Here is a 26,969-nt window from a genome sequence, read left to right on the forward strand (position 1 = left end):
GTAAGGGTGTGCGGTATTACCGGTATATTGGTAAATTGTGGTTCGTTCTTTTCATGATACGTATCACAATATCATGTTTTAAATCTCGGTATATGGGGTGATTTCAAATAGCGATTTTTATCATGTGTTTAATGTTAAACACTTGCCAAATACATGTATCTTCGAAATGTTTCCGTAATTCCAAAATGAAAGTTCACTTCTTGGAGTTCTCCTGTGGCAGTGGTGTAGCGTCAAGTCATCACTGTCTCAGAGCGTGCATCTTTGCGTATTTATTGAATGAGTTAACATTATGCTGTTCCAGCATCTTGTTTTGTTCCATTTATGAACTTTCAAATTGCTTCTGAATTCAAAATTTTGAATTATACAATATATGGTGATACATGTCGCTATGGTCTTGTGCATTGTAAAATATTGTGATATACTTTAAACATCCAGTACCCATCCCAAATTAAAAGTATCAGCCCTTAGATTTGCATAGATATTTTACCACAGGTTTTGCTGAATTTGACTGATGTCATTATCATTCTGTGATAATCAAACTCGCTGGTTACCATGGTAACAGATCGAGAAAAAAAGGAATAGGTAATTCTAATAACATCTGTGATGGTTAGTAAGTTCATCGTGTTCAGGGTTTTTGAAGGGAGGCAATGAATTTGAAAATCGTGAAACTAATGTAGGCTTGTCTTTACTACTGAAACTATGTGTTTTGTATCATTCTCTGATAATCATACTTGCAGGTTACCTTGGTAACAGATCGAGAAAAAAGGAATAGGTAATTCTAATAATGTCTGTGATGGTTAGTAAGTTCATCATGTTCAGGGTTTTTGAAGGGAGGCAATGAATTTGAAAATCGTGAAATTAATGTAGGATTTTCTTTACAACAGAAACAATGTGGTTTGTATTATTCTGTGATAATCAAACTTGCAGGTTACCATGGTAACAGATCTAGAAAAAAGGAATAGGTAATACTAATAACGTCTGTGATGGTTAGTAAGTTCATTATGTTCAGGGTTTTTGAAGGGAGGCAATGAAAACCGTGTGAAACTAATGTAGGCTTGTCTTCACAACTGAAACTCTGTATGATTTCTGTACCATTCATTATCTCAGGTGAATGTCACAGACTGTTGAGTCATGGAGGCACACATGAGAGACATGATTACAGGTCAAACAATTCCTCGCGTTGATGTCAGACTTATGACTACTCCTGTCTACCTTATCAGTATTGTTCAAGAGCTGTGGAATTTACCGTGACAGCCTCAATTTGATCTGGGGTCAAAGGTGAAGGTCATCTGTGACCGGCAACAAATGTCAGTTTCTCACTCACTGTTGATATGAGTCGACGCACCGGCAACAGGTTCCTGAGACTTTATGGACTTTAACCAGGAATTATGATTATTAACAACTGCCCATTGCTGGATATTGAGGAGTTCTCTGATGACCAGTGTAGCTCACCTTGTCATAAGGTGTGGCTCAACAGAGGGGAGATAATCCACCAGGGTAGGTGACAAGCTTGCTGGTGGTATTTATACTACTTAAAATAAGTTAAGAACACCTGATGTTTTTCATAAGATTTTTTTCAAAGTTTATCTGTCATGGCTTGTGGTATTGCGACACACAGCCTTTAACGTGTTTGTGTAGTTTTTTCCATTAATTGTTCATGTGGTGTATTGGATGACCCCTCTGCAGTGCAATGGTATCTTATTAGTGTTTTGAACAAACACAATACTGTTGCAGTAAGTGGATACATATTGCAATAATATTTCAATGGTATTTTGAGTTTAGTGTTTTTTTTATAGTTTTTTGTTGTTGTTTAATGCTGCACTCAACAATATTCCAGCTATATGACAGCGGTCTGTAAATAATCTAGTCTGGACCAGACAATCCAGTGATTGATATCGTGAGCATTAATCCACGCAATTGGGATACAATGACATGCATTAAACAAGTCAGCGAGCCTGACCACCCGATCCCGTTAGTCGCCTCTTACGACAAGCAAAGTCGCCTTTTACGGCAAGCATGGGTTGCTGAGGACCTATTCTAGCCCGGATCTTCACGGGTCGCAGTATGTGTTGTTGAAAGTACCACTGTTTGCATTGTTATACCCCGGTTTGAAAAACGGGGGGATATGGCGATCAGCATGTCGGTCAGTCAGCCATCCATTTTCTGTTCCGGAGTCGAACTCCAAAACCATTAAATATTTCTTGTTGAAACTTGATACATACCAATCTAGTGTTGAACTGGTGCCTTTTAATGATTTGGGATTTTTATTCATTTTATTTTGTTTTCTGTTTCCTGAACTCCCAAACCATTAAATGTTTCTTGTTGAAATTTGCTTTATAGATCAGTCTCGTGGTGAACTGATTTTGGGATTTTCAAAATTACTGAACAGCATTATTTTTTTCTTCACTGAAGGTATCACTAGTAGCAATGAACAAAACATAACAAACAGAGAAAATCGTTCAAGAGCATACATAAATCAGAGACAACCATCCAAGAGCATACATTTCACTTCTCTCCGATGCATGCACAACCCACTGTGTTGAATTACTGTGATGAGAGGTACTTTAACAAGAGACTGTTCTTCACACAATGATTGCCAGATTTATGGTAGGTCTGCCTGTACACAACCTTAATAACAGAATTATGTAATAATGAGATGGAATTACCTGTAATCAATGACATGCAGATTCTAAATCCCTTTTCTGGCCACCATTCAGGTATTGGCCATTAATACTGTTAAAGATAGATTAGCATGATTGCCTAAGCTTTAGTGAGATGCTTCAACCAGGCCCAGCGTGCATTAACTATACCTGAATTGAAAGAGGATTTTTTATTGGCCCCTTGTATAATGGGCAGTGCTTTAGTGACCGGTGTCTTTTGTTACATGCAGTGATGGTCAGTTATACTGGTCATTTGTACTGGTCAGTTGGATGTGCAAGTGCATAGACCTGGGTCATAGAGTTTTTCGACTCGTGGATACGATGAGTCAGCCATGTTTAGTTGCACTGTGACATAGTTGCTTTGTGATTTGAAGGAATGATCATCTCAGAATGATATATTGTGGACTGTGTTGTTTCTTAGGATTATAAGTATATTGTCGTACGAATGTTTCAATGGATAAATCAGCATATCATCCCAGTCTGACAGTGGTATGATGCTCTGATGATTGTATATCTTTCCAAGGATATATCAAGTATATCATCCTGGTATAATGCTCTGTTGACTGTGTTTCCAAGGATATATCAAGTATATCATCCTAGTATCATGCTTTGTTGATTGTGTTTCCAAGGATATATCAACTATATCATTCTAGTATCATGCTCTGTTGACTGTGTTTCCAAGGATATATCAAGTATATCATCCTCGTATCATGCTCTGTTGATTGTGTTTCCAAGGATATATCAAGTATATCATCCTAGTATCATGCTCTGTTGATTGTGTGTTTCCAAGGATATATCAAGTATATCGTCCCAGTATGATACAGGTGGAAATTATCATAACTCCAGCAGGTAAGTTATGGTGTGATACAGAAATGACCTGAATGAGTGAGTGAGCTAGACTTTGTGTCATGTTGAGCAGTATTATATGATGATTATGATGCCTTGTGTATGGGCCACCTCTAAGGTCTTGTGGATAGAGCATATGCCTTGAGAGAGGGAGGTTGGTGGATCGATCCCCGGCTTTGTCATACCAAAAGGTGGTACTTGTTGTTACCCTGCCTAGCACTCAGCATTACGGGGATAAAACAAGGACTGTTCTGCTCAGCATCTGTATACTGTGTCTGAGTGGGGTATATACCAAAAGACGTTAAAAGGTGGTACTTATTGTTACCCTGCCTAGCACTCAACATTACGGGGATAAAACAAGCACTGTTCTGCTCAGCATCTGTATACTGTGTCTGAGTGGGGTATATACCAAAAGACATTAAAAGGTGGTACTTGTTGTTACCCTGCCAAGCACTCAGCATTACGGGGATAAAACAAGGACTGTTCTGCTCAGCATCTGTATACTGTGTCAGAGTGGGGTATTTATGTTAAACTGCGGTATGGTATCTCAGGGGGCTAGCACTATAAAACAGGCATTAGCCCGGACTTGTACAGGCACCCACTTAAGAATATATTTTTGTAGAACAGATATATTTAATGTTAAAGAAATTTTGACATTGGTCAATGTAATATCAACTCACTTCTGGAACTTGGTGTTAGGCATTTTAATTTTTGTTTGTACGAGACATCTTCAAAAGGTTACCTGAAATATATTTGTATTTTAGGCCTTACAACGTGCCACTAGTTAAACCTGTGCTGTGCATAATGGTGCTGGTTTAGATTTGCTGACACATTTCCAGGTCATTGACCTTATGCATTAGAAAGTATTACTGTAAATCGTGAAATTAATGCGTCTCCAAAAGAATGCAACCACTGGACCCTAGCCAAAAATGCGACTCAATATGAATGCGACACCCCCTCCTCTCAAGCATCAGTGGATTTCTATCTAAAGATGTCCTCAGTCAGGTTTAGAATCCTCACCTTAATCCAACCTTACATTTATCCAATCACACACCAAATAGCACCGCTTATTAGTGCTGAGTAAAGTACTTCCGCAAAAATAATACATGCACCCCAGCTCGTGTCGGCCTTTGATGCAGTCGCAAAAAACAATGTCTTATTGTTGATATAAATGCGATGTTTAAAATTGCGAGCAAAGACCACTCGTATTTTCACATTTAATTCACGCTCTCATTAATTTCAAAATTTACAGTATTTACAACCTGAATTATTTGTTTGGCGTTACTTAGAAGTTGATGGCCGACAACTTCTTTATTTACTGTAAAGGCAACGTTTTGGTATAGATCCTTGTACCGTTGTCAAGCAAGGGTGAAAGAAGTTGTCATCCATAAATTGTGTCCACTTTGTATTTATGACCTGATACTTTGAAATAATATACCATGTTAGAAAAGTTAGAATCTGAAGAAGAAATAGAACCACATGGTATGCCTAGTAATATATACAAAACAATGAACAATTCCGTTTTTATGAAGCAGGTGTCAATCAGTGTTACAGTACTGAGGTTCGGTTTAGGCGTCTTCAAGCATAATCTTCCAACCAAGCCCCTGGAATGTGTTTTTTCAGCATGTATCCCATGTGCTATGGGCTGGAGTGTGAGAACCCATATCTGCGACCCAGGCGGTGCTTGTTTGTGTGGTGAAAACCCAGTGTACAATGAAAGCTGTGTTTCATGCTTGGCTTGTCGATATCTCCAGGCTATGTTGTGACGATAGCCTGAGCAATGGCAGTCTGGCTGACACATCAAACACTGTGACGGCGTGTTCGATTGCCTCATTACCGACCGACGGACCTGTCCCTAATTGTGTGACACCAAAGACAGCCTGCTAATTTCGCCACCTTGTATTGTATGGTGTAAAAACTTGCGTGGATTTGGCGGCAGGCATTTGAGATTGCACCTGGATTTTTACCTGCGCTGCGGTGTTGACCATCGTCCACAATATCTTAACAAGTATTTACCTGAGACCTGCCTCATGGCTTGAAAAACCTGGTGGCATTGTACGTTGAATCAAAAGTTGAAACTTTGACAGCATTGGACTCATTTGTTGAATGTGTGAGTCAATTCTTGGAAAGTTTGACATACCAGACTTCAAACAAACACCAGCTGTTGGGATGACCAGCTCAGCTGGATAAGAAGTTGGATTCGGTTTATTGTTTTTCTGGGTCTGAATAGAAGATTTGATTCGATTGGTATTCTTGATGTGTGGATCAGGACATGGGTGATGACAGCAGACATAGTGGATCATTTGCAAGTACCAGTACAGTGACATTGATATATGTGTGTAGCCAGGTATTTCTATACTGCATCATTTCGGGCTTTCCTCCACATCACAATGACATGCCGTGATATATCTGTAATACTGTTCACAGCACGTTAAACCCAACTCACTTACTGACGCATCTGGAGGATATATATTTGAGTATTGGATTGTGAAGTTTTTGACACCTGGGCCAAGGTCATGTATGTTATGGAGTTAATCCATCTTTGTCAGTTATGACATCAATCATGGCCACGTGAAATGTGTTACGTTTGGATGCCTACAGCAGGAATATAAACAATCAGTTCTTGACTTACCTTACACCAGGGTTACATTGTCGGCACTAGATGTCTTACAGTGCCTGGGTTGGCCGGGTAGCCTAGTGGTTAAAGCGTTCGCTCGTCACGCCGAAGATCCGGGTTCAAATCCCGACATGGGAACAATGTGTGAAGCCCATTTCTGGTGTCCCCCGCCGTGATATTGCTGAAATATTGCTAAAAGTGACGTTAAACCAAACTCACTCACTCACTCACTCTTACAGTGTGCTGTTTACACAATTTCAGTGTTGAAATACATATGCGCATGTGATGGAGACGATTGGATTATTAAGATTATTATCCAGTCAACCTTCCAGGAATTCCTTCAAGAGATAACTTTACTAAAGGAATCTTATAGGACTCTGTTGACATACATGTTGTCTTGTCAGAAATAGTTTTATGAATTTTAGAATATTTATAATTAGTGTTTATGAACATCAAGACATCACAAGGTTCTGCCAATGGATATCTGAGTTGAAGAGTTTTGAACCCTGTCTAATTTGTTTGAATGAAGTTCAGGGGTTGTATCAGTTTTGAACACCGTTGGTATATTGTGCAATTAAACCTATATAGGGTCATTGTTATAAATGCCAGCTAAAATCTCAGGAATACACAAGTTGTAGCATCTCTTGCCTGTGGGTTTACCAGGGCTGATAAAGTCACACATTCTAAAGAAGGTTTTATGTCTTGTAAGTCACACATTCTAAAGAAGGTTTTATGTCTTGTAAGTCACACATTCTAAAGAAGGTTTTATGTCTTGTAAGTCACATAGTCTAAATAAGGTTTTGTGTCTTGTAAGTCACACATTCTAAAGAAGGTTTATGTCTTGTAAGTCACACATTCTAAAGAAGGTTTTGTGTCTTGTAAATCACACATTCTAAAGAAGGTTTTGTGTCTTGTAAGTCACACAGGTAAAGAAGGTTTTATGTCTTGTAAGTCACACATTCTAAAGAAGGTTTTGTGTCTTGTAAAATGACACATTCTAAAGAAGGTTTTATGTCTTGTAAGTCACACATTCTAAAAAAGGTTTTGTGTCTTGTAAATCACACAGTGTAAAGAAGGTTTTGTGTCTTGTAAGTCACACATTCTAAAGAAGGTTTTGTGTCTTATAAATCACACATTCTAAAGAAGGTTTTGTGTCTTGTAAATCACACAGTGTAAAGAAGGTTTTGTGTCTTGTAAGTCACACATTCTAAAGAAGGTTTTGTGTCTTGTAAGTCACACAGTGTAAAGAAGGTTTTGTGTCTTGTAAATCACACAGTGTAAAGAAGGTTTTATGTCTTGTAAGTCACACAGTGTAAAGAAGGTTTTATGTCTTGTAAGTCACACATTCTAAAGAAGGTTTTGTGTCTTGTAAATCACACATTCTAAAGAAGTTTTTGTGTCTTGTAAGTCACACAGTGTAAAGAAGGTTTTATGTCTTGTAAGTCACACAGTGTAAAGAAGGTTTTATGTCTTGTAAGTCACACATTCTAAAGAAGGTTTTGTGTCTTGTAAGTCCCACAGTGTAAAGAAGGTTTTATGTCTTGTAAGTCACACAGTGTAAAGAAGGTATTATGTCTTGAAAGTCACACATTCTAAAGAAGGTTTTGTGTCTTGTAAGTCACACATTCTAAAGAAGGTTTTGTGTCTTGTAAATCACACAGTGTAAAGAAGGTTTTATGTCTTGTAAGTCACACATTCTAAAGAAGGTTTTATGTCTTGTAAGTCACACATTCTAAAGAAGGTTTTGTGTCTTGTAAGTCACACATTCTAAAGAAGGTTTTATGTCTTGTAAGTCACACAGTGTAAAGAAGGTATTGTGTCTTGTAAGTCACACAGTCAAAAGAGGATATCAGGATAGAGTTGATGGGGTATTTGCTATTCTAGAGTTCTATTACATGTTATTATGTTATAAATACTGTAGGTGATAGAGTATTTGCTGCTCTAGAGTAAGGTGCTGGTACATGTTATTACGTTATTATGCATTATATGGGTAGAGTTGATCGGGTGTTGGCTACTCTAGAGTTAGGTGCTGCTATATGTTGTAACTGTTCTTTCAGGATAGAGTCGGTAGAATGTAGACATGATTTGAAGTTGGACATAGTTTTTACGGCATCATTTGAGGGAGGACATTTTTTGTAGAAGGACATAATTTCAAGGGCATGAATTAAAGTAGGACACATTTCAAAGTAGGACAGGATTTGAAGTGTTCATGATGTGAAGAGAAAGCAGACACAAAAACTTCTGTGGATGGATTCGATGTGAGGAAGAACACCGTCAGTATTGCCTACAGCTGATTATGAGAGTGAAGGATTTTACTGACTGACTGACTGATATAGGAGATTTAACGTGCGCTTTCCGACTGTAGCATATTTCGCACACGGGCCTGGCCAGGCCATTTAGTGTATTCCGAGAAGGGTGAAAGAGGTGTGTGCAACCCAAGAGGGGGCTTTTAGGGGTTGCTTATATTAAATTTTTTGAATTTTTAAATTTGGAATAAATGCCCAGGTGGGTGGAGGAGGGAACTAAGGGATTTTATGTGCATGTGCGCATTTATGTGCTGGCCTCCCGCTGCATCTAGCTGAGGTTGAGTGATGACCAGTTGTCTGTGTGGTGTAATGCTCGTCATGAGCCCATCAGAGGTCTTTTGATGGTCAGGAGGCTGACTGACAGGTCTGCAAGGTGTTACTGAGACAGGTTCTGTGTGGTCGAGCAGGTGCTTGTTGTCATACTTTAAGTGTTGGTTGACTTGTGTAAGGCAGATAGAGTCTGATTTAGTCCAAAAATGTGCAATAGTTTCCAGTAAGGCGGTGATAGCAGTTGGACTGATTCTACACAGAGAATCTGATTTGGACCAGGAGTTTTACAGTGTTCTCTGTTAAGGAGGTGATTACACTTGGACTGATTCTACAGGAACTTTGACAGTGGCCTGCTCAACCTTCTTCATCAGATCTGCTGTCTAACAGGAACATCTAACACAGATTATTGCAAACATAATTTCTGCATGTCAGAAAAAAAGTTATTATCTGACGGATGACTCAACTTTATGATTGTTCCCTTGAAGTCATTTCCTTGTTTTAAGATCTACCCACGTGAGGGACATGTTCAATACATCACTGACAATGACAGTAATTAAATAGTCATAACCTTGTGAAACGGTTAAGTGTGGTTGGGATTATGTTAGAAAATGGATGTCGAAGTCTGACTCCAGATAAGTTTCAGGATGCTGCAAGATACACTGTATGGTACATCATATACCTGGATCTGCATCAGTTTGGTGATGTGATGTGGTTTGCAGTTTGATAGAACACCGATAGAGGACATGTTTTGAAGGACAAATTTTGAAATAGTACATGATTTGAAGTTTGACATCATTTGAAGGACATATTATGCAGTAGGACATGATTTGAATGAGAAAAATTTTGAAATGGTATATGATTTGAAGTAAGACATAGTTTGAAGGACATATTTTGAAGAGAGACAATATTTGAAGGAGGATGTGTTTTAAAGTTGGAAATTTGAAGTAGGACGGAATTGGAGGTGTCAATGATGTGAAAAGAAAGCAGCCAGAAAGAAATACTGTGGATGGCTTGTAAGTGAGGAAAGACCAGAGTCACAGACAGTATAGCTGGTATGTGAATGAAGGACTTAATGTGCATAAGACCTTCTTTCAAGGAATTTCATAGTCAATGGAATGATACACAAATAGTGTCCAGTGTTCATCAGCGTGTACATTAACAGGTTTACCTGGATTGCACTGACTACGTGGTCCTGCATGGTCCACTGTGCCAGGAGACGGTCTGATAATGGATCTGTATATTGCTACATAGAAACAGCGGTAATTTGAATCCATACAAATTTGATATAACTGATGTTTTGACTGTCATCTGAACAAGGAGCATATTGCTAACAGTTGACAAGATGTTCTTCTCGGACCCGCTCATTCTGTGGTTTAAGTCCCCTAAGTCCTCAAGTTACTCCAACTTGCAGGCCATCATGCTGTCTGCAGCTGCAGGTGACCCTGGTAAGTGTTAGCAGGCGCTGTTGCATGTGCCCATTGTTGCACATGTTTATTATGGTTATGTTATTTGCATATTCCTGTATGCATGGGGTCTGTGCAGTGTTACCCGACCGCATCATACCAAAAGACGTTCAAAGAGGGTACTTGTTGTTACCCTGTCTGGCGCTCGGCATTAAGTGGCTAAAACAAGGACTGGTTGGCTCGGAGTCAGTATACTGTGTCTGAGTGGGGTATTCATGTTAAACTGTGGCATGGTATCTCAGTGAGCTAGCGCTATAAATCGGCATCAGTCCGGACTAGTACAAACAGCCACACACACACGTGCATGCACTTCGCTATATAAGTGCAATAATCTTGGACGCGACGTTAAACCCCATTTCACCTCACCTCACCTGTGCAGTGTTAGAAATTGGAACCAATTGTAGTCCTTGCCAAACTGCTCAAAAGTTAAGGTATCACAAGGAATTTGGCTATTTTTTAGGATTTTGCTAAGGATGTTATCCTTACAAGAACCAGTGGACTAAAAAGTTAGTTACTACTGCTGCCAGGTACAATCCTCGGTCGGAAGTGACAACAATGAGTCGATAGCTTGCAGTATATCCAAGTATGCTTTGTACAAGTCAATATTTAGAAGAAGCACTGTGTAAAAGGTTAGCATATAGTGATAGTGGGGGTTTTGTGTTGTGCTAGACGTGTCACCTTGGCTAACCCCAGCGAGGCTTAGAGTGAGACCTGATCTCTCTCTGTCTCCGATGACGATGATGATGATGATGATGATAATGATGATGATGTTGGAGATTTAATTAGCCATTCAGGAGAACCCACATTTGCACTCGGTAATCTCTCTGTAACTGTACCAGACCCGTGAAGATGAAAGTTAGAATAGGTCTTCAGCAACCCATGCTTGCCGTAAAAGGCGACTGTGCTTGTTGTGAGAGGCAACTAACGGGATCGGGTGGTCAGGCTCGCTGACTTGGTTGATGCATGTCATCGTATGCCAATTGTGTGGATCGATGCTCATGATGTCAATCATTGGATTGTCTGGTCCAGACTTGATTATTTACAGACTGCCGTCATATCGCTGGAATATTGCTGAGTGCGGCGTTTAACAAAAAAAAATCAATCAAACAATGCAACGGTACCAAGGCTTAAATAGCCAAGATGAACTGACACAGATTAAGTCATAACTATAGCCAACTGTAATTACTGAGGAGTGATATAGTTGTAGGGCTGGTTCAGGCTGCCTGACAGTAAAATAATGAATAAATGTTTCTGTTTTAAACCATCTACTGACGAAACAAGATTCCAAGATTTGCTTCCAAGTTAGAATAATTTACTGGTGCTACTGACTAAATAGCCTAAATATTACTGTCTATAGACAAATACCCACCACGTTTTAACGGCCCGCATGGAACCAACTTGGGGCTGGTATCCAAGTGAGATGGCACTAATAATAAAACCGGCAGAAGTCTGGACTAGTGCAAGCAGCCACACACAAACATGCATCGTTCCTTGATATGTACATATCCAAATATATACATATACCCAAAACACAAGTGTCAAAACATGTGGTCTCACCCTAGGCAAGAGACTTCGCTCAAATGTGCCTCCGTTCACCCAGAATGGAATGGATACCCGATATGTTAGGTGGATGTAAAAATCCTCCAGGGCCCATCGAGGCAGCGTGGGTTGTATGATCCCCAGGGAGTTGAGAATGATAACTGGAATGCAAATGGATCCACTGGTCGGGGAACAAATGAAACCGCATTTGAGCAGATACTTACTAAGAACCTGGATACCTGTGGTATAATGATGATGATGATGATGATGATGATGATATTAATAATCATAATAATGATAATGATATTTTTTCAATAATCATGATAATCATGAACGTGACATTTCACCCACCTAACCTCGTTGGCAACATCAGACATAACTGTCATTTAATTATACCTGTACAAATTCTGGTATATGAACAAAATAAAGCATCACTGTTTTAGGCATTTCAGGTTAAACCAGACACCTTTGCATGATACTTGGGGAAGAGAAATTTGTGGCCTTGTACATAATTTTGAGCACAGATATAAAGAATTATCATTTTTGAAAAACGTTATTCAGACATGATGGAGATGACAGCAAGGACAGAAGGAGTGAATGTTGTTTTACACCACAGTCAACAATATTCCAGCTGTATCACAGCAGCCTTAATAATGCAGCCTAGACCAGGAAAACCAGTGATTGATAGCATGAGCATCGATTTTTCCCTGTTGGGTCATGATGACACCTTCAGTCTTGTCACAGAGCCTGATAACTGGAACCATGTCCGTCCATTCTTTCAGCACAGGTTAGGTTACTGAGGACCAGTTCTACCCCGGAATCACCCAGAAGTTAACTTACACTTTGCTTGGACACTATATTAATATCAGGGGTAAATGAAAACAAAATTACTTTGGCCACTATTTCATTGATTAACTTGATAATGCTGCCCCGATTAATATAGGTCAGGTGAGTGAGTGAGTTTGATTTTACACCGCTTTTAGCAATATTCCAACAATATCACGGTGGGAGACACCAGAAATAGACTTCACACATTGTTCCCATGTTGGGAATCGAACCCGGATTTACGGCGTGATGAGCGAACACTTAAACCACACAGCTACCCGACCACAACAATATAGGTCAAGTGGTAGGCATATAAGACATCCTGCTTCAATAGAGTCAGTTTTCTGTGTCTGAGTGGGGTATTCATGTCAAACTGTTGCATGGTATCTCAGTGGGCTAGCACTATAAAATCGGCATTAGTCTTGACCAGTACAAGCAGCCACACACATGCATGCATGTAAGTGCAATAATCTTGAACGCAGCGTGAAACACCATTTCACCTCACCTGTGTCATCGTGACCCAGTGGTGGGCAGCTTTGATCATGCTTTGATCAACCACTGATTTTCTTGATGTGAGCATAGCTGGATCTCCATGGTGATTCCAGGTCAGAATGTAGAGCATACTTAATATAGCTGGATCTCCATGGTGATTCCAGGTCAGAATGTAGAGCATACTTAATATAGCTGGATCTCCATGGTGATTCCAGGTCAAAATGTAGAGCATACTTAATATAGCTGGATCTCCATGGTGATTCCAGGTCAGAATGTAGAACATACATAATATAGCTGGATCTCCATGGTGATTCCAGGTCAGAATGTAGAGCATACATAATATAGCCGGATCTCCATGGTGATTCCAGGTCAAAATGTAGAGCATACTTAATATAGCTGGATCTCCATGGTGATTCCAGGTCAGAATGTAGAGCATACTTAATATAGCTGGATCTCCATGGTGATTCCAGGTCAGAATGTAGAGCATACTTAATATAGCTGGATCTCCGTGGTGATTCCAGGTCAGAATGTAGAGCATACTTAATATAGCTGGATCTCCATGGTGATTCCAGGTCAGAATGTAGAGCATACTTAATATAGCTGGATCTCCATGGTGATTCCAGGTCAGAATGTAGAGCATACTTAATATAGCTGGATCTCCATGGTGATTCCAGGTCAGAATGTAGAGCATACATAATATAGCTGGATCTCCGTGGTGATTCCAGGTCAGAATGTAGAGCATACTTAATATAGCCAGATCTCCGTGGTGATTCCAGGTCAGAATGTAGAGCATACTTAATATAGCTGGATCTCCATGGTGATTCCAGGTCAGAATGTAGAGCATACATAATATAGCTGGATCTCCATGGTGATTCCAGGTCAGAATGTAGAGCATACTTAATATAGCCAGATCTCCGTGGTGATTCCAGGTCAGAATGTAGAGCATACATAATATAGCTGGATCTCTATGGTGATTCCAGGTCAGAATGTAGAGCATACATAATATAGCTGGATCTCCATGGTGATTCCAGGTCAGAATGTAGAGCATACATAATATAGCTGGATCTCCATGGTGATTCCAGGTCAGAATGTAGGTCCCAGCAACCTTTGCTGGTCACAAGAGGCGACCAAATGGATCAGGTGGTCAGTCTCAGTGACTTGGCTGATAGCGTGTCATCAGCATGGGGGGGCGGTCGGGTAGCCAAGTGGTTAAAGCGTCCGCTCGTCACGCCAAAGACCCGGGTTCGATTCCAGACATGGGTACAATGTGTGAAGCCCATTTCTGGTGTCCCCCCGCCGTGATATTGCTGGAATATTGCTAAAAGCGGCGTAAAACCAAACTCACTCACTCACTCACTCATCAGCATGGATCGTGCTCACAAAATGAATCACTTGATTGTCTGATCCAGACTCAATTCTTTACAGGCCACTGTCATATGGCTGGAATATTGCTGAGTGCAGCACAAAACCACAAACTAATAAAAACATAATATATAGCTGTATAATATGTAGCTGGATTGACACAGCATAACACAACATTCAATGTCACTTATTATATTTTACCATCTTAAAGGTTTGAATTTAAAAAATTCTGCTTCATATTCTGATTTTCTTTTGGTGTTAGTGAATTTTGCATACATGACATTTACAAGATCCAAATCTTGTGCAAGACAACACATTTTAGCCAGCCATGAGCACTTTAATGAAACACCAGCCTTAAACCTTGACAACATGAACTGTCACCTATCAGCTGAGCTGCCTCATTAAAATTCTTGATCTTTATGGCCAAATCCTACATTTTAACCTTGTACATTTGAAATATAATTTCCCATTCAGCCTGACTGTAGCTACATATGTCATCAGCCATATGAAATTATCCCAAAAGCTATTTCCTGCCTGTGGTCGCATTGCCATGGTCGCTGCGGCGATGGCTATTTTAACAACCCTGAGGACGTCATAGAGTACAATGCATATAGTAATTCATCGTCAGAAGGAACTTACCCATCAGTGATCTGGTGTTCCGTTGGTGAATCACAGGACTAACTCATACACTGTCATTCCGATTGTCACAGCAATTCCTCTCTGTCTGGAGTACGCTGTCCGCATGTGTGTGCATGTGTTTATATGGGAGTAAGTGTACACCACATTAACCCAAGATAATGGACTCCACAGAGGTGTCAGGTAAATTGTTTATCTTGTTGACTTGTCACAATGTTGAATGTTGTATGTGATGTGGGTTGACATGGGGAGGTCGCTGTGTTACTGGCAGGTCAACCCACATTCTCCCTTGGAGCACCTCCACTGAGCCACCATGTTGCCTTCCTACCTCTGTGAGTAACTCTAGAAAATAGTTGTTGCGAATATTTGAATAAGACTGCAGTATGATTGTGATTTGAGATCAGGTCACACTTGTTTATTTCTTGTTGTTTTTTTTACAAACGGATTAGCTTTGCTGGTTGGAAAATAGTTATATGTGTGTGATTTACGTCTCAAAAAAGTCAAATAAAGCTCAACAGACATGAGGGGCGGTCAGGTAGCCCTATAGTTAAAGCAATTGCTCGTCACGCCGAAGTCCCGAGTTCAATTCCCCACGAGGGTACAATGTGTGAAGCCCATTTCTGGTGTCCCCTGCCATGATATTGCTGAAATATTCAGCTAAAAGCGGTGTAAAACTCACTCACTCACTCACTCACTCACTCAACAGACATGATTAACTATAAGAATGTTTTCTTTTGTATTCATTCCTACAATGAATGTGGTCCGAAACCAACAGAATGTTCCTGATAAGGATGAAAGTTTGACTATATGATAATAGGAGACATGGGTGTTCTTACTTGTTTAGAGTAAGATCTATAGTTTTAATTCAATGTGTGGTCAGTTTAGATGTAATAGATACATTTCATGTACACTGTTTGAGTGGTAAGTGGTTAAGGTGCTTGCTTGTTCCCAAAGACCAGGTTTGATTCCCAAAATGATATCACATGTGAAACCATTCTTGACCTCCCCTGAGTAATGTCATAATTATTTTTGGGGCACGAGTGGCCCAATGGTCTTAGGCACCACAATTTGCTGTGCAGAGTTGTGTCCCTTTGGCACGCCAGAAACCTATAATTTTAGGTTCAATCCGGTTCACCCCGATTATGTTTCTAGGTTTGTCAGCACCATACCGTGCTCGTGGGTTTCACCGAAGTGGTAAATGTCTTCAACCTGCATCACTTGGGGCTTTCCTCCCACATTAAGCTGACAGGCCGTGATATAACTGGAATACTGTTAAAGGCGGCGTTAAACCCAACTCACACACTCATAACCATTTGTTAAAGCGTCGGAAGACCTACGGAAAACAGAACACAAAACATAATCAGTTGACCTACTAGTTGTTGGTTTTTTTCATGAACAAGGTTCAGTCAGATTGTTGTGAGACAGTTGTTCCCTGTGTATCTTCCATCTTGATGTGTTTCTATATTTACATGAAACTGATGACAGTTAGCACACAGATTAAATAGGCCTCTGTGATCTGAATTAATAGTGTGTGTTGCGTAATGTAATTCTCGAGGAGCCGACACAGTATCATACTTACACACCCGGGCTTTGTTCCACAAAGCGATCATAGCACTACAGTGATCGTAACTCTTATATTTTAACATAGACTTACGACAGCCGTAGCACTACGATTGCTTTGGGGAACAGGCACCTGTGCTTTGCAGGGGGCCAGTGTAAGGTGCTGCAGTTCTCTGTACAGAGTTGTGTCCCTTGAGAGTACCTGGATCCTATAAATGTGGGTTTGAATCCCAGATTCATCCTGATTTTGTCAACAAAATGTCAACATCAGAGTATTAATATCTTAAACCTGCATCACACACCGTGGTGATTCACTGTGAAAGCACTGAAATACCTTCAAAGCAGTGTTTAAGCCCTGGTAACTCACTTACTCACTCACACCTTAATTTTCATGAAGTAAAAAAACATATCAAAATTCTGTTTGATTTAAGGTATTTAAGGTTTGATTTATTTTTTGTGTTATTAATAACTATTATTTCAAGACTTTCTTAATTTAGTTTTCAATCTTAAACCAGCATTTGTTTATGTTTACATTGTTAAAAAAAGCTAAAATTAATAGAATAAACTCACTCACTCACTCACTCACTCATAAACAAACTCATGAACGAACTCATGAACTCTTAGAACTCATGAACTCATGAACGAACTCACGAACTGCTATGAGGTCTTTCTAAGTCCTTACACTAATGTCCTACATTGAATATTGAATTTAATGTGGATTTCAATGGATATGTGCAACACACACAGCTGACTTCTTGCATAAATGACCTACTTATGACCAAGGTTAGGATGTCTCCTGGCACAAGGTGATTGTTGTGTACACATCAATATACTGTTGCCATGGTAACATTGCTGTGCCATAATAGTCATTGAACACATATTTGATAATTTGAATCTATGAAGATAATGCATGTTTCTCTTCATTTATACATAATGATTGATTTTATCAGTTAATGCAAGATACAACAAGAACAAATGTTAACATTTTTACAGTCCATTGCTTTTCCAAAAATAAAAAATACTGGATCTTTTTTGTAAAACCTAACCGTATTCTGTACTTTTGCCTAATTTCGATCACATCACAATCCAATCAGGGGAGGTCGGGTAGCCAAGTGGTTAAAGCGTTCGCTTGTCATGCCGCAGACACGGGTTCGATTCCCGACATGGGTACAATGTGTGAAGCCCATATCTGGTGTTCCCCGCCCTGATGTTGCTGGATTATTGCTAAAAGCGGCGTTAAACCATACTCACTCACTCACTCACAATCCAATCTTGCTAAATGTAATTGTACAATAACAGCGTTCGAAATACCTGCCTGCCCGACCGTCCGAGACGGGCTGATTTTAACTCGGGCTGCCAGATTTTAAAATCCCCCTGCCCGACGGTCGGGTTATATTTCATAGGTGAAAATATTCTAAATATTTCCCGATGATAAGCATTCATTCACATGTAAAGATGAATGATAAAATGTAACCAAAAAGAAACCCCGTTAGCTTTTAGACAACCAAACATTTAGCGATGCGCTTATGCTACAAGCAATCAGTTTTCATATTTTTAATTAAATTATCCTGAGAAACATATGATTATAGTGGGCAGGCAGGTTTTGGTCAGGGCTGGCAAGTATTTCAGCTAGCCAGTCCTGTGATCTGGCTGAAATTTTTGGGAGTTTCATACCCTGACAATAACCTCAAAACAATTTCTATCAAATTGTTTGTTATGCCCTTTATGTTGACACCACTGTTGAAGTCAGCATGCAAAATGAGGAAATAAAACAAAGTCAAGGTCAATCACAGGCAAACTTCAATGCACCCATACATTTCGGGATATTGATTTGAATAGTAAATATGTATTCATGAGACTATTTGTTTTCTTTTCCCCATACAGGCCTAAAGAAAATCTTAAATAGAACCTACCCATAGAGGAGCTGGACCAAGTTTCAATTAATGTTTCTATTCCAATAACTGAAAATGTTTCGATTTCTTCTAGCTCATTTGTGAAGCACCAAATATACTTGTCACCATATTCCTTATGCTTAAAGGGGCACATCTTACCCACTGGCCTAGAATAAGAATTTTCTGTACAGAGCTGCCTCCCTTGGCTGTGCCAGGATTTGTGTCATGAGTGAGAATTCAAGCGAAGGTGATAAAGATCCTTGGTTGTTCAGCACTATATCTGCAATACATGCATCCGTCAAGTGGTAAGGGTGGTCGGGTAGCCTAGTGGTTAAAGCGTTTGCTCGTCATGTCGAAGACTTGTGTTCTTGCTCGATTCCACACATGGTTACAATGTGTGAAGCCCATTTCTGGTGTCCCCCGCCGCGATATTGCTGGAATATTGCTAATAGCGGGGTAAAAAACCCCAGTTCACTTACCCACCAAATGGTAAACATCTATGACTTGTGTCTGTTTGATTGTGAGTGAGTGAGTTTGGTTTAACGCCGCTTTAAACAGTATTCCAGTTATATCGCAGCGTGTCAGCTTAATGTGGGAGGAAAGCACGAAGTGATGCAGGTCTCTGACGTTTACCATTTCGGTGAAACCAATTAGCACGGGTATGGTGCTGACAAACCTAGAAACATAATCGGGGCGAACCCCGGATTCGAAACCCACAATCATAGGTTTCTGGCGTGCCCAAGGGACGCAACTCTGCACAGCGAATCGTGGCGCCTTAGACGACTGGGCCACCCGTGCCCCCTGTTTGATTATGCCTCAATATTGAACTGACAAGCTGTGATGGATTATATGTCATGTTCAATGTAACGTCGAACCAAACACTCCTCACGATCTGAACATTGTGTTATTTTAATAGGGTTGTAACGATTGTTGAACTGTCGATACAGGTAGGTTAATAGTTTATGGTTGAGTTTATCTTTATAATTTGGAGGTTAAAAGGTGCTATAAATGACTACTTACAGTCCTTGTAAAGACTTTTGGGTCACAGGTGAATTAGTGGGTTAATTTGCCAGAAAAACATAGTTGGCTTCCCTTAAGTAGATTCCACTTAAGTACAAAAAGACAGAGATTCGTTCATATGGTCAGCTTAGTCTGTCTATCAGACCCTGAAACAAATATAGCCAATAAAGCCCATGCAAGTCTATAATAGTTGGCAAGTCTTACTGAGATTACTGCAGTTCTGAAAATGAGGAGTCACTGGGCTTCTTTTTATCCCCCGCCGCGCGAAAGCGCGAAGCGGGGGATATAGTATTCACGACCGTCCGTACGTACGTCCGTACATCCCACCTGTTAGTTGCCGCAATATCTCAAGAACTAAACACTGGATTGTCTTCATATTTGGAACTATGGTGTATATACAGACTCCGCAGACACCAGTCGGTTTTGGTGACCTTGATCCCATTTTCAAGGTCACAGCAGACAAATCTGCTTTTAGAGTTGGAAAACGGTGTTGCCGTGATATCTCAAGAACTAAACACTGGATTGTCTTCATATTTGGAACTATGGTGTATATACAGACTCCGCAGACACCAGTCGGTTTTGGTGACCTTGATCCAATTTTCAAGGTCACAGCAGACAAATCTGCTTTTAGAGTTGGAAAACGGTGTTGCCGCGATATCTCAAGAACTAAACACTGGATTGTCTTCATATTTGGAACTATGGTGTATATACAGACTCCGCAGACACCAGTCGGTTTTGGTGACCTTGATCCCATTTTCAAGGTCACAGCAGGCAAATCTGCTTTTGGAGTTGGAAAACGGTGTTGCCGCGATATCTCAAGAACTAAACACTGGATTGTCTTCATATTTGGAACTATGGTGTATATACAGACACCGCAGACACCAGTCGGTTTTGGTGACCTTGACCCTATTGTCAAGGTCACAGCAGGCAAATCTGCTTTTGGAGTTGGAAAACGGTGTTGCCACAATATCTCAAGAACTAATCGCTGGATTGTCTTCATATTTGGTACTATGGTGTACAGGCGGGGGATATTTCGTCATTCTGTGACAAATACTTGTTATTATGTTTAATTTGGAAAATTAACAACTGTTTTTTATTTGAACATCATGTTACTTTAATAGGGTTGAACTATCAATGCATCACAATTGTCCATCCATACATCAATGACAAGTTGAAATGTCAAGTCAGCATCGATGTCATGCCCGGGCAGGACATGCTTACCCTTTCGATGAACACCTGGTGTCATTACCAATTTTCAGTGATCCAATTAACAATTTGGTTAAATCGAGACAGGTTTCTATCTGGTGTTGATGTTTATATTCCCTACTGATACCAAGGGCGGTCGGGTAGCCTAGTGGTTAAAGCGTTCTCTCGTCAAGCCGAAGACCCGGGTTCGATTCCCGACATGGGTACAATGTTTGAAGCCCATTTCTGGTGTCCCCCGCCGTGATATTGCTGGAAGATTGCTAAAAGCGGCGTAAAACCATACTCACTCACTCACTGTTGATACCATCATAAAACTACTGCCAGGCATTGCTTTCAATCTGATCCGGAATACTCCTTGATTGAAGTTTTGTTTGTTTGTGTAGTTGTTGTTTAATGCCGCACTCAGCAATATTCCAGCTTTATATATAACGGCAGTCTGTAAATAATCCAGTCTGGACCAGACAATCCAGTGATTGACATCATGAGCATCGATCCGTGCAATTGGGATACGATGACATGCATCAACCAAGTCAGCAAGCCTGACCACCCGATCCCGCCAGTCGCATTTTACGACAAGCATAGTCGCGTCTTACGGCAAGCATGGGTTGCTGAAGACTTATTCTACCCCGGAATCTTCACGGGTCAGTATTTTGAACTATCACCATAAGTGGTGGAACGATACACAAATGCCACAGTGGATCACGATCACAGTCCCACACTAGTGAGTGAGTATGGTTTTACGCCGCTTTTAGCAATATTCCAGCAATATCACGGCGGGGGACACCAGAAATGGGCTTCACACATTGTACCCATGTCGTGAATCGAACCCGGGTCTTCGGCGTGACGAGCGAACGCTTTAACCACTAGGCTACCCGACTGTGACCCCCACACTAGTGAAAAATGTCATATCTTACCTTAAATGTTTGCTTTAACTCTTTCAACACCGTAGGCCGGTTATCTGGCCAAGAAGCATCGAGTCCCCAGACACCGCAGGCCGGTTATCTGGCCAAGCCGTAGTCACGTCAAAATAGTATATATTTTTATGGACCTACCTGTAATGTCATTCATTTATTAAATCTATCACATTTCACAATGTCTGAAATACATATTCCATTTCAATTTAACATTTTTTATCGTTAAATTAAAAAGTTATTCACTATTTCTCGCGATGTTATTGAAAATAAAATTCTCGGACACACATTTCGACAACGGGTCCACATCGAACACGTCAAAGAGGAAAATAAAGACGTTTTAAACAAATCTTTAAATATATTATACAAAGTAATAAATAAAATCAACAAAAATATATCTAAAAGTAATCAAACTTACATCTAAGTTATTATTTCCATCTTTTCGTGCGATCGCGTGTAATGTAAGTCAAATGACATCTCGGCTTTCGTCGCCTTGAATTCTCGGCTCGGACACGATGTTTAATGCAAAAATATATGCATGAAAAATCTTTGTCACAGCTCGTTACCTAGCACGATACATTCACAAAGTTCCATATTTTTAATATATATCGTGATTTCCTGCTGAAAACGTTCAGAATAACATGATTAAACAAAATTCTTTCGCAAACTTCTGTAATTTATCGAACACGAGCTTGGTATCACAGCTGTAATTTGATTGGCTGCCTTAGGTCACGTGCTCAAAATTGACCAATCACGAAACTTGTAGCAGATTTCAGCAAGAAAGCGTCATTAGAAACCAATTTTAATCCAATGAAATCGCTTGTTATAACTACGAAAAAAAACCAGTCGATGTTACGAGCGTGTAGATGAAGGAATAAGCTTTCCAGCGATGTGTCATATGCCATTCTTCGACGAACGTGTTATTCATACGAAACCTCGAAAACGGGGGTATTTCTTCATTTTACTGAGCGGACAGTCGCTGTTATCGGGAAATGGGTGATGACAGAAACTATTTATAATTCTTTTTAAAATGATTTTCCAATTACGTAAACAATGAAAATAAAACAGAAATAGGTACGTGGATATTATGAAATCATATATTTGCCGAAAATCGTCAAGTTTTCGCTTCCTTGGTCCTTAATCTGGATGTTAACAACGTGTTGGCGTACATTTTTTATTTACAACGAATTTAATTAAGTTGTAAATGCATTATTTTAAATAATTTGAAAAATATAACTTTCATATTTATAAACCATAGGATCAGACCTTTCAAATGGTGTATAACATGTAGTAGCAAATATATTTTACAAGCAGGTATTTTCTTTGATAAATGTTGGCTTCATCTATCACACAAGAGTCTCTGGGAACTCGGTGTCCCAGCAGTAAACACTTCTGGTTGACTGGTGTTGAAAGAGTTAATAACTGTTATGCTAAACAGTAATTAGAAGTGAAAGTTAACAGTGAAAACGTAAATATTATCATCCGTTGCACCATACTTCACACTGCCAACTGTAAACCGTCAGTGTGCCAGGTATTTGGCCATCCTGTCTATGACAAAGATGCCTTACGGACTACAGATAAGTGAGTGAGTGAGTATGGTTTTACGCCACTTTTAGCAATATTCCAGCAATATCACAGCGGGCGAACCAGAAATGGGCTTCACACATTGTACCCATGTCAGGAATCGAACCCGGGTCTTCGGTGTGACAAGTGAACACTTTAACCACTAGGCTACCACCACAGATAAGAGCCCATGCAAGTATCATGATATGTATCCGATCGTGAGTAAGGTATCGTTATACGTATCGATCGCACATTTGGTGTATCGTCCCAGCCCTAATCACAACGCTGTTGCAAGGGTAAAATGCCCTGTAAGTCACATAATAAAGTGTGATACTCTCACATAGGTATGTAGGCTGGAATATCAATACACACTTGCTATTTATAGTATTACTATGTGCAGCTGCAACATATGGCCATGTAGTGACTCTTTGATTGATTGTGTCACGCTCACTTAGCTCATTCGACATCGATCCCTTGGAAGTAAGGATATTGCAGACCTACAGATAAGCTGCATATTTACGTAAAATACCCCCCAAAACTATTCAAAACCCAATTACTTTCAATAAACTTGCATACAGAAACGCATGCATTAAATTAAAAACTCAATTGTTTGAAAACAGCAAGCGTAAATACCCAATGTAGCTTTTTCAACATGTGTACAACAGAGTTAATTTCCGAATCACAATTACGAGCTAATTTACTTTCTGAGTCAAGCCTATATTTAAAATCGTTATATACATCTAAAAAAATATTGCATTTTATTTTAAATCTCAAAATGCTTACTCGGTTGTACTCTGTACACAATGTAATTAATTAAGTATAGAAAGAAAGGAACACAAATTGTCATGTCTTTTGACGCATCAGTGACAAAAGTGATGTCTGATGCAATTCCCAAGTTTGACTTGTACCAGGTGTTCCCGTGTTTTTGCAGGTGAATAATTGATTTACCTTTGCATGTGTTTGTGATGGGTGCCCCTGGTGGTGCACTTTTACCTGGTACCATCACTTTTTGATAGAGATGCATGAACACATGGTCATGATATAGTTGGAATCGTGCAATGCACTGAACCCAACTCACTCACTTTGTACCCGTGAAGATCTGGTTTATAGAATAGGTCTCAAGCAACCCATGATGCATGTCATTGTATCCTAATTGCGTTGAACAGTGCTCATGATATCGATCACTGGATTGTGTGAACCAGACTGGATTATTTACAGACCGCTGGAACATTTCAGAGTGCAGCGTTAAACAACAAACAAACAAACACCCCTTCAGTTATCAGGAATTAGTTCCAGCCGAGTTTTGGGACAATGGTTTAGACTTGTCACCTTGTAGGCCTGGGTTCGATTCCCCACATGTGTACAATGTCTGAATCCCTTTCATGCTGTACCTATGATATGGCTCAGATAATACTGAAAGAAGCATAAAACCCAACTCACTCACTCACTCAAGCAGAGACTCTTTAACCCTTGCGATCCAATGTTGTGAACTCAATGCACCTGTGCTGAAAACTTCCCCGATTGTCATTGACAACTTGGAGTAATTGATGTTATTTAACGAGCCATCAAACCTGTCTAATGGCCTGACATTCACTGAAGTTTGATGGATTGAAATGTGATACATTTTTAACCAAAGCGGTAAATGTTGTTTTTATATCTTTACACTGTAGTTTTTTGTTGTTGCTGTCCCATACAATCACTTGCGCTTCTTTACATTTCATTACCTTCAAAATGCCACTTAAGCACAAGTACAATACAGCTGTTTTCCGTGTTTGAATTGCTCTAGTTGAGCTCGCAAGGAGTAAATGTGACGAAAACATCAATGAAAGTTTGGCTTACTGTTGTGTTTATTACATGTCTGCAAGGTGAGAGAGGTCGTGGACATTGTGTAAATCCCAGTATTACCCGGTCCTCACTAATGAGATCATAAAAGTGTTGAATACAGTGTTATACCTCACAGCAGGTTGTGCCATCAGTGTGTGTGCAGTGTTGACAGTCACATAATACTGTAGCTGGAGTGCTTGTGGAATGCATGGGAAAACATAGGCTATTCAGTATTGTGAAAGGAAAGTGGGAAGACATGACATGACTTGGATGGGAATTATCTTTCAACAGAGAAGATTTCAGTGTTGGGCTAGTTTCTGTGGCTCAAATCTGTATCTCAAGGTCAGTATGTGAAGGGAGGAGGTCATAATTCACTTTATGGGTGAAAAATTGAAAAGTGAAAAGTATAATATCTGAACATGATAATCTTTAACTCTGACAAATATGGCATGTTAAGTGAAAACTTCATAAACAAGATAGCATATGAATTCAGCCAACATTAAAAGAAACAAAAATGGAAAAAAATATCTGATAGGCACCATTTATTCCTCTACCAAATGCAACCCACAATTAAATTATATATACAATAGGTTGAACTGCAAGACAATAGATTACTCTGCAAGACAATAGGTGACAATAGGTTTAACTGCAAGACAATAGGTTAAAATAGGGTTAAACTGCAAGACCAAAGTGTTTAACTGCAAGACAATAGATTACTCTGCAAGACAATAGGTTAAAATAGGGTTAAACTGCAAGACCAAAGTGTTTAACTGCAAGACAATAGATTACACTGCAAAACAATAGGTTACAATAGGGTTAAACTGCAAGATAATAGGTTACAATAGGGTTAAACTGCAAGATAATAGGTTACAATAGGGTTAAACTGCACGACAATAGGTAACAATAGGGTTAAACTGCACGACTATAGGTAACAATAGGGTTAAACTGCAAGACAATAGGTTACAATAGGGTTAAACTGCAAGACAATAGGTTTCTATAGGGTTAAACTGCAAGACAATAAGTTAAACTGCAAAAACAGATGTCTCGTTTTAATGATTGGATTGGTTTTATTTGTGAAAGAATAATTGAGGTTTGGATAGTATGCCTTGACTAAACACCAGCTTATAAGTAGGTTTGTAAATGTAGGGTAGGGTTTATCAATTTGGAGGTTAAAAGGTGCTATAAATGACAACTACTTACCGTCCTAATAAAAACTTTTGAGTCACAGGTGAATTAATGGGTTAATTTGCCAGAAAAACACAGTAGGCTTTCCTAAAGGAGATTCCACTTAACGAGAAAACCCCTGATAGATGCTTTTATATAGTTGGCTGTCTGTAGGTAGATTCCACTTAACTAGAAAAAGGATTGATACTAGCCTCGTACTTGCATGTGACTAACCCTTACATTTCTACACAACATCAACTTTTGAACACACTCAATACTTCAAATAATGGTAGAGCGTCCGACCGGAGAGCGGAAGGTCTGGGGTTCGATCCCCAGCCGCTTCATACCAATAGACGTTAAAAAGAAGGTACTTGTTGTTACCCTGTCTGGCACTCGGCATTAAGGGGCTAAAACAAGGACTGGTCGTCTCGGAGTCAGTATACTGTGTCTGAGTGGGGTATTCATGTTAAACTTCGGCATGGTATCTCAGTGTGCTAGCACTATAAATCGTCATCAGTCCGGACTAGTACAAGCAGCCACACACACACACACATGCACGTCGCTATATAAGTGCAATAATCTTGGACGCGACGTTAAACCCCATTTCACCTCACCAGTACTTCTAAGCTTAATTTACCATACTACATCCCTCATTCCTGTGTTACGTGTGGGGCAGTCGGGTAGCCATGTGGTTAAAGCGTTCGCTCATCACGCCGAAGTCCCGGGTTCGATTCCCGACATGGGTACAATGTGTGAAGCCCATTTTTGGTGTCCCACACCGTGATATTGCTGGAATATTGCTAAAAGCGGCGT

At 39.8% G+C, this 26,969-nt stretch overlaps 1 protein-coding gene across 3 annotated transcripts in view; it reads left to right on the top strand.

Moving 5' to 3' along the window:
* Positions 1–26,969, top strand: part of LOC124139068 (pleckstrin homology domain-containing family G member 5-like) — a 242,894-nt gene that overhangs the window by 47,617 nt on the left and 168,308 nt on the right. Inside the window, exon 1 of one of the 3 annotated variants that reach the window (XM_048394167.1) lies at positions 9,854–10,144. The exons of 1 other annotated variant lie outside the window; for it this stretch is intronic. In XM_048394167.1, coding sequence (XP_048250124.1) covers positions 10,042–10,144 — 103 coding nt within the window. In that variant the 5' untranslated portion in view covers positions 9,854–10,041. Of the gene's footprint in view, positions 1–9,853; positions 10,145–15,043; positions 15,200–26,969 lie in introns of those variants that run through there. One more of the 3 variants, XM_048394168.1, reaches the window with a different exon arrangement.

Source organism: Haliotis rufescens, unplaced genomic scaffold (genome assembly GCF_023055435.1).
Source record: "Haliotis rufescens isolate VD_foot unplaced genomic scaffold, xgHalRufe1.0.p SCAF_13, whole genome shotgun sequence".
Lineage (NCBI taxonomy): Eukaryota > Metazoa > Mollusca > Gastropoda > Lepetellida > Haliotidae > Haliotis > Haliotis rufescens.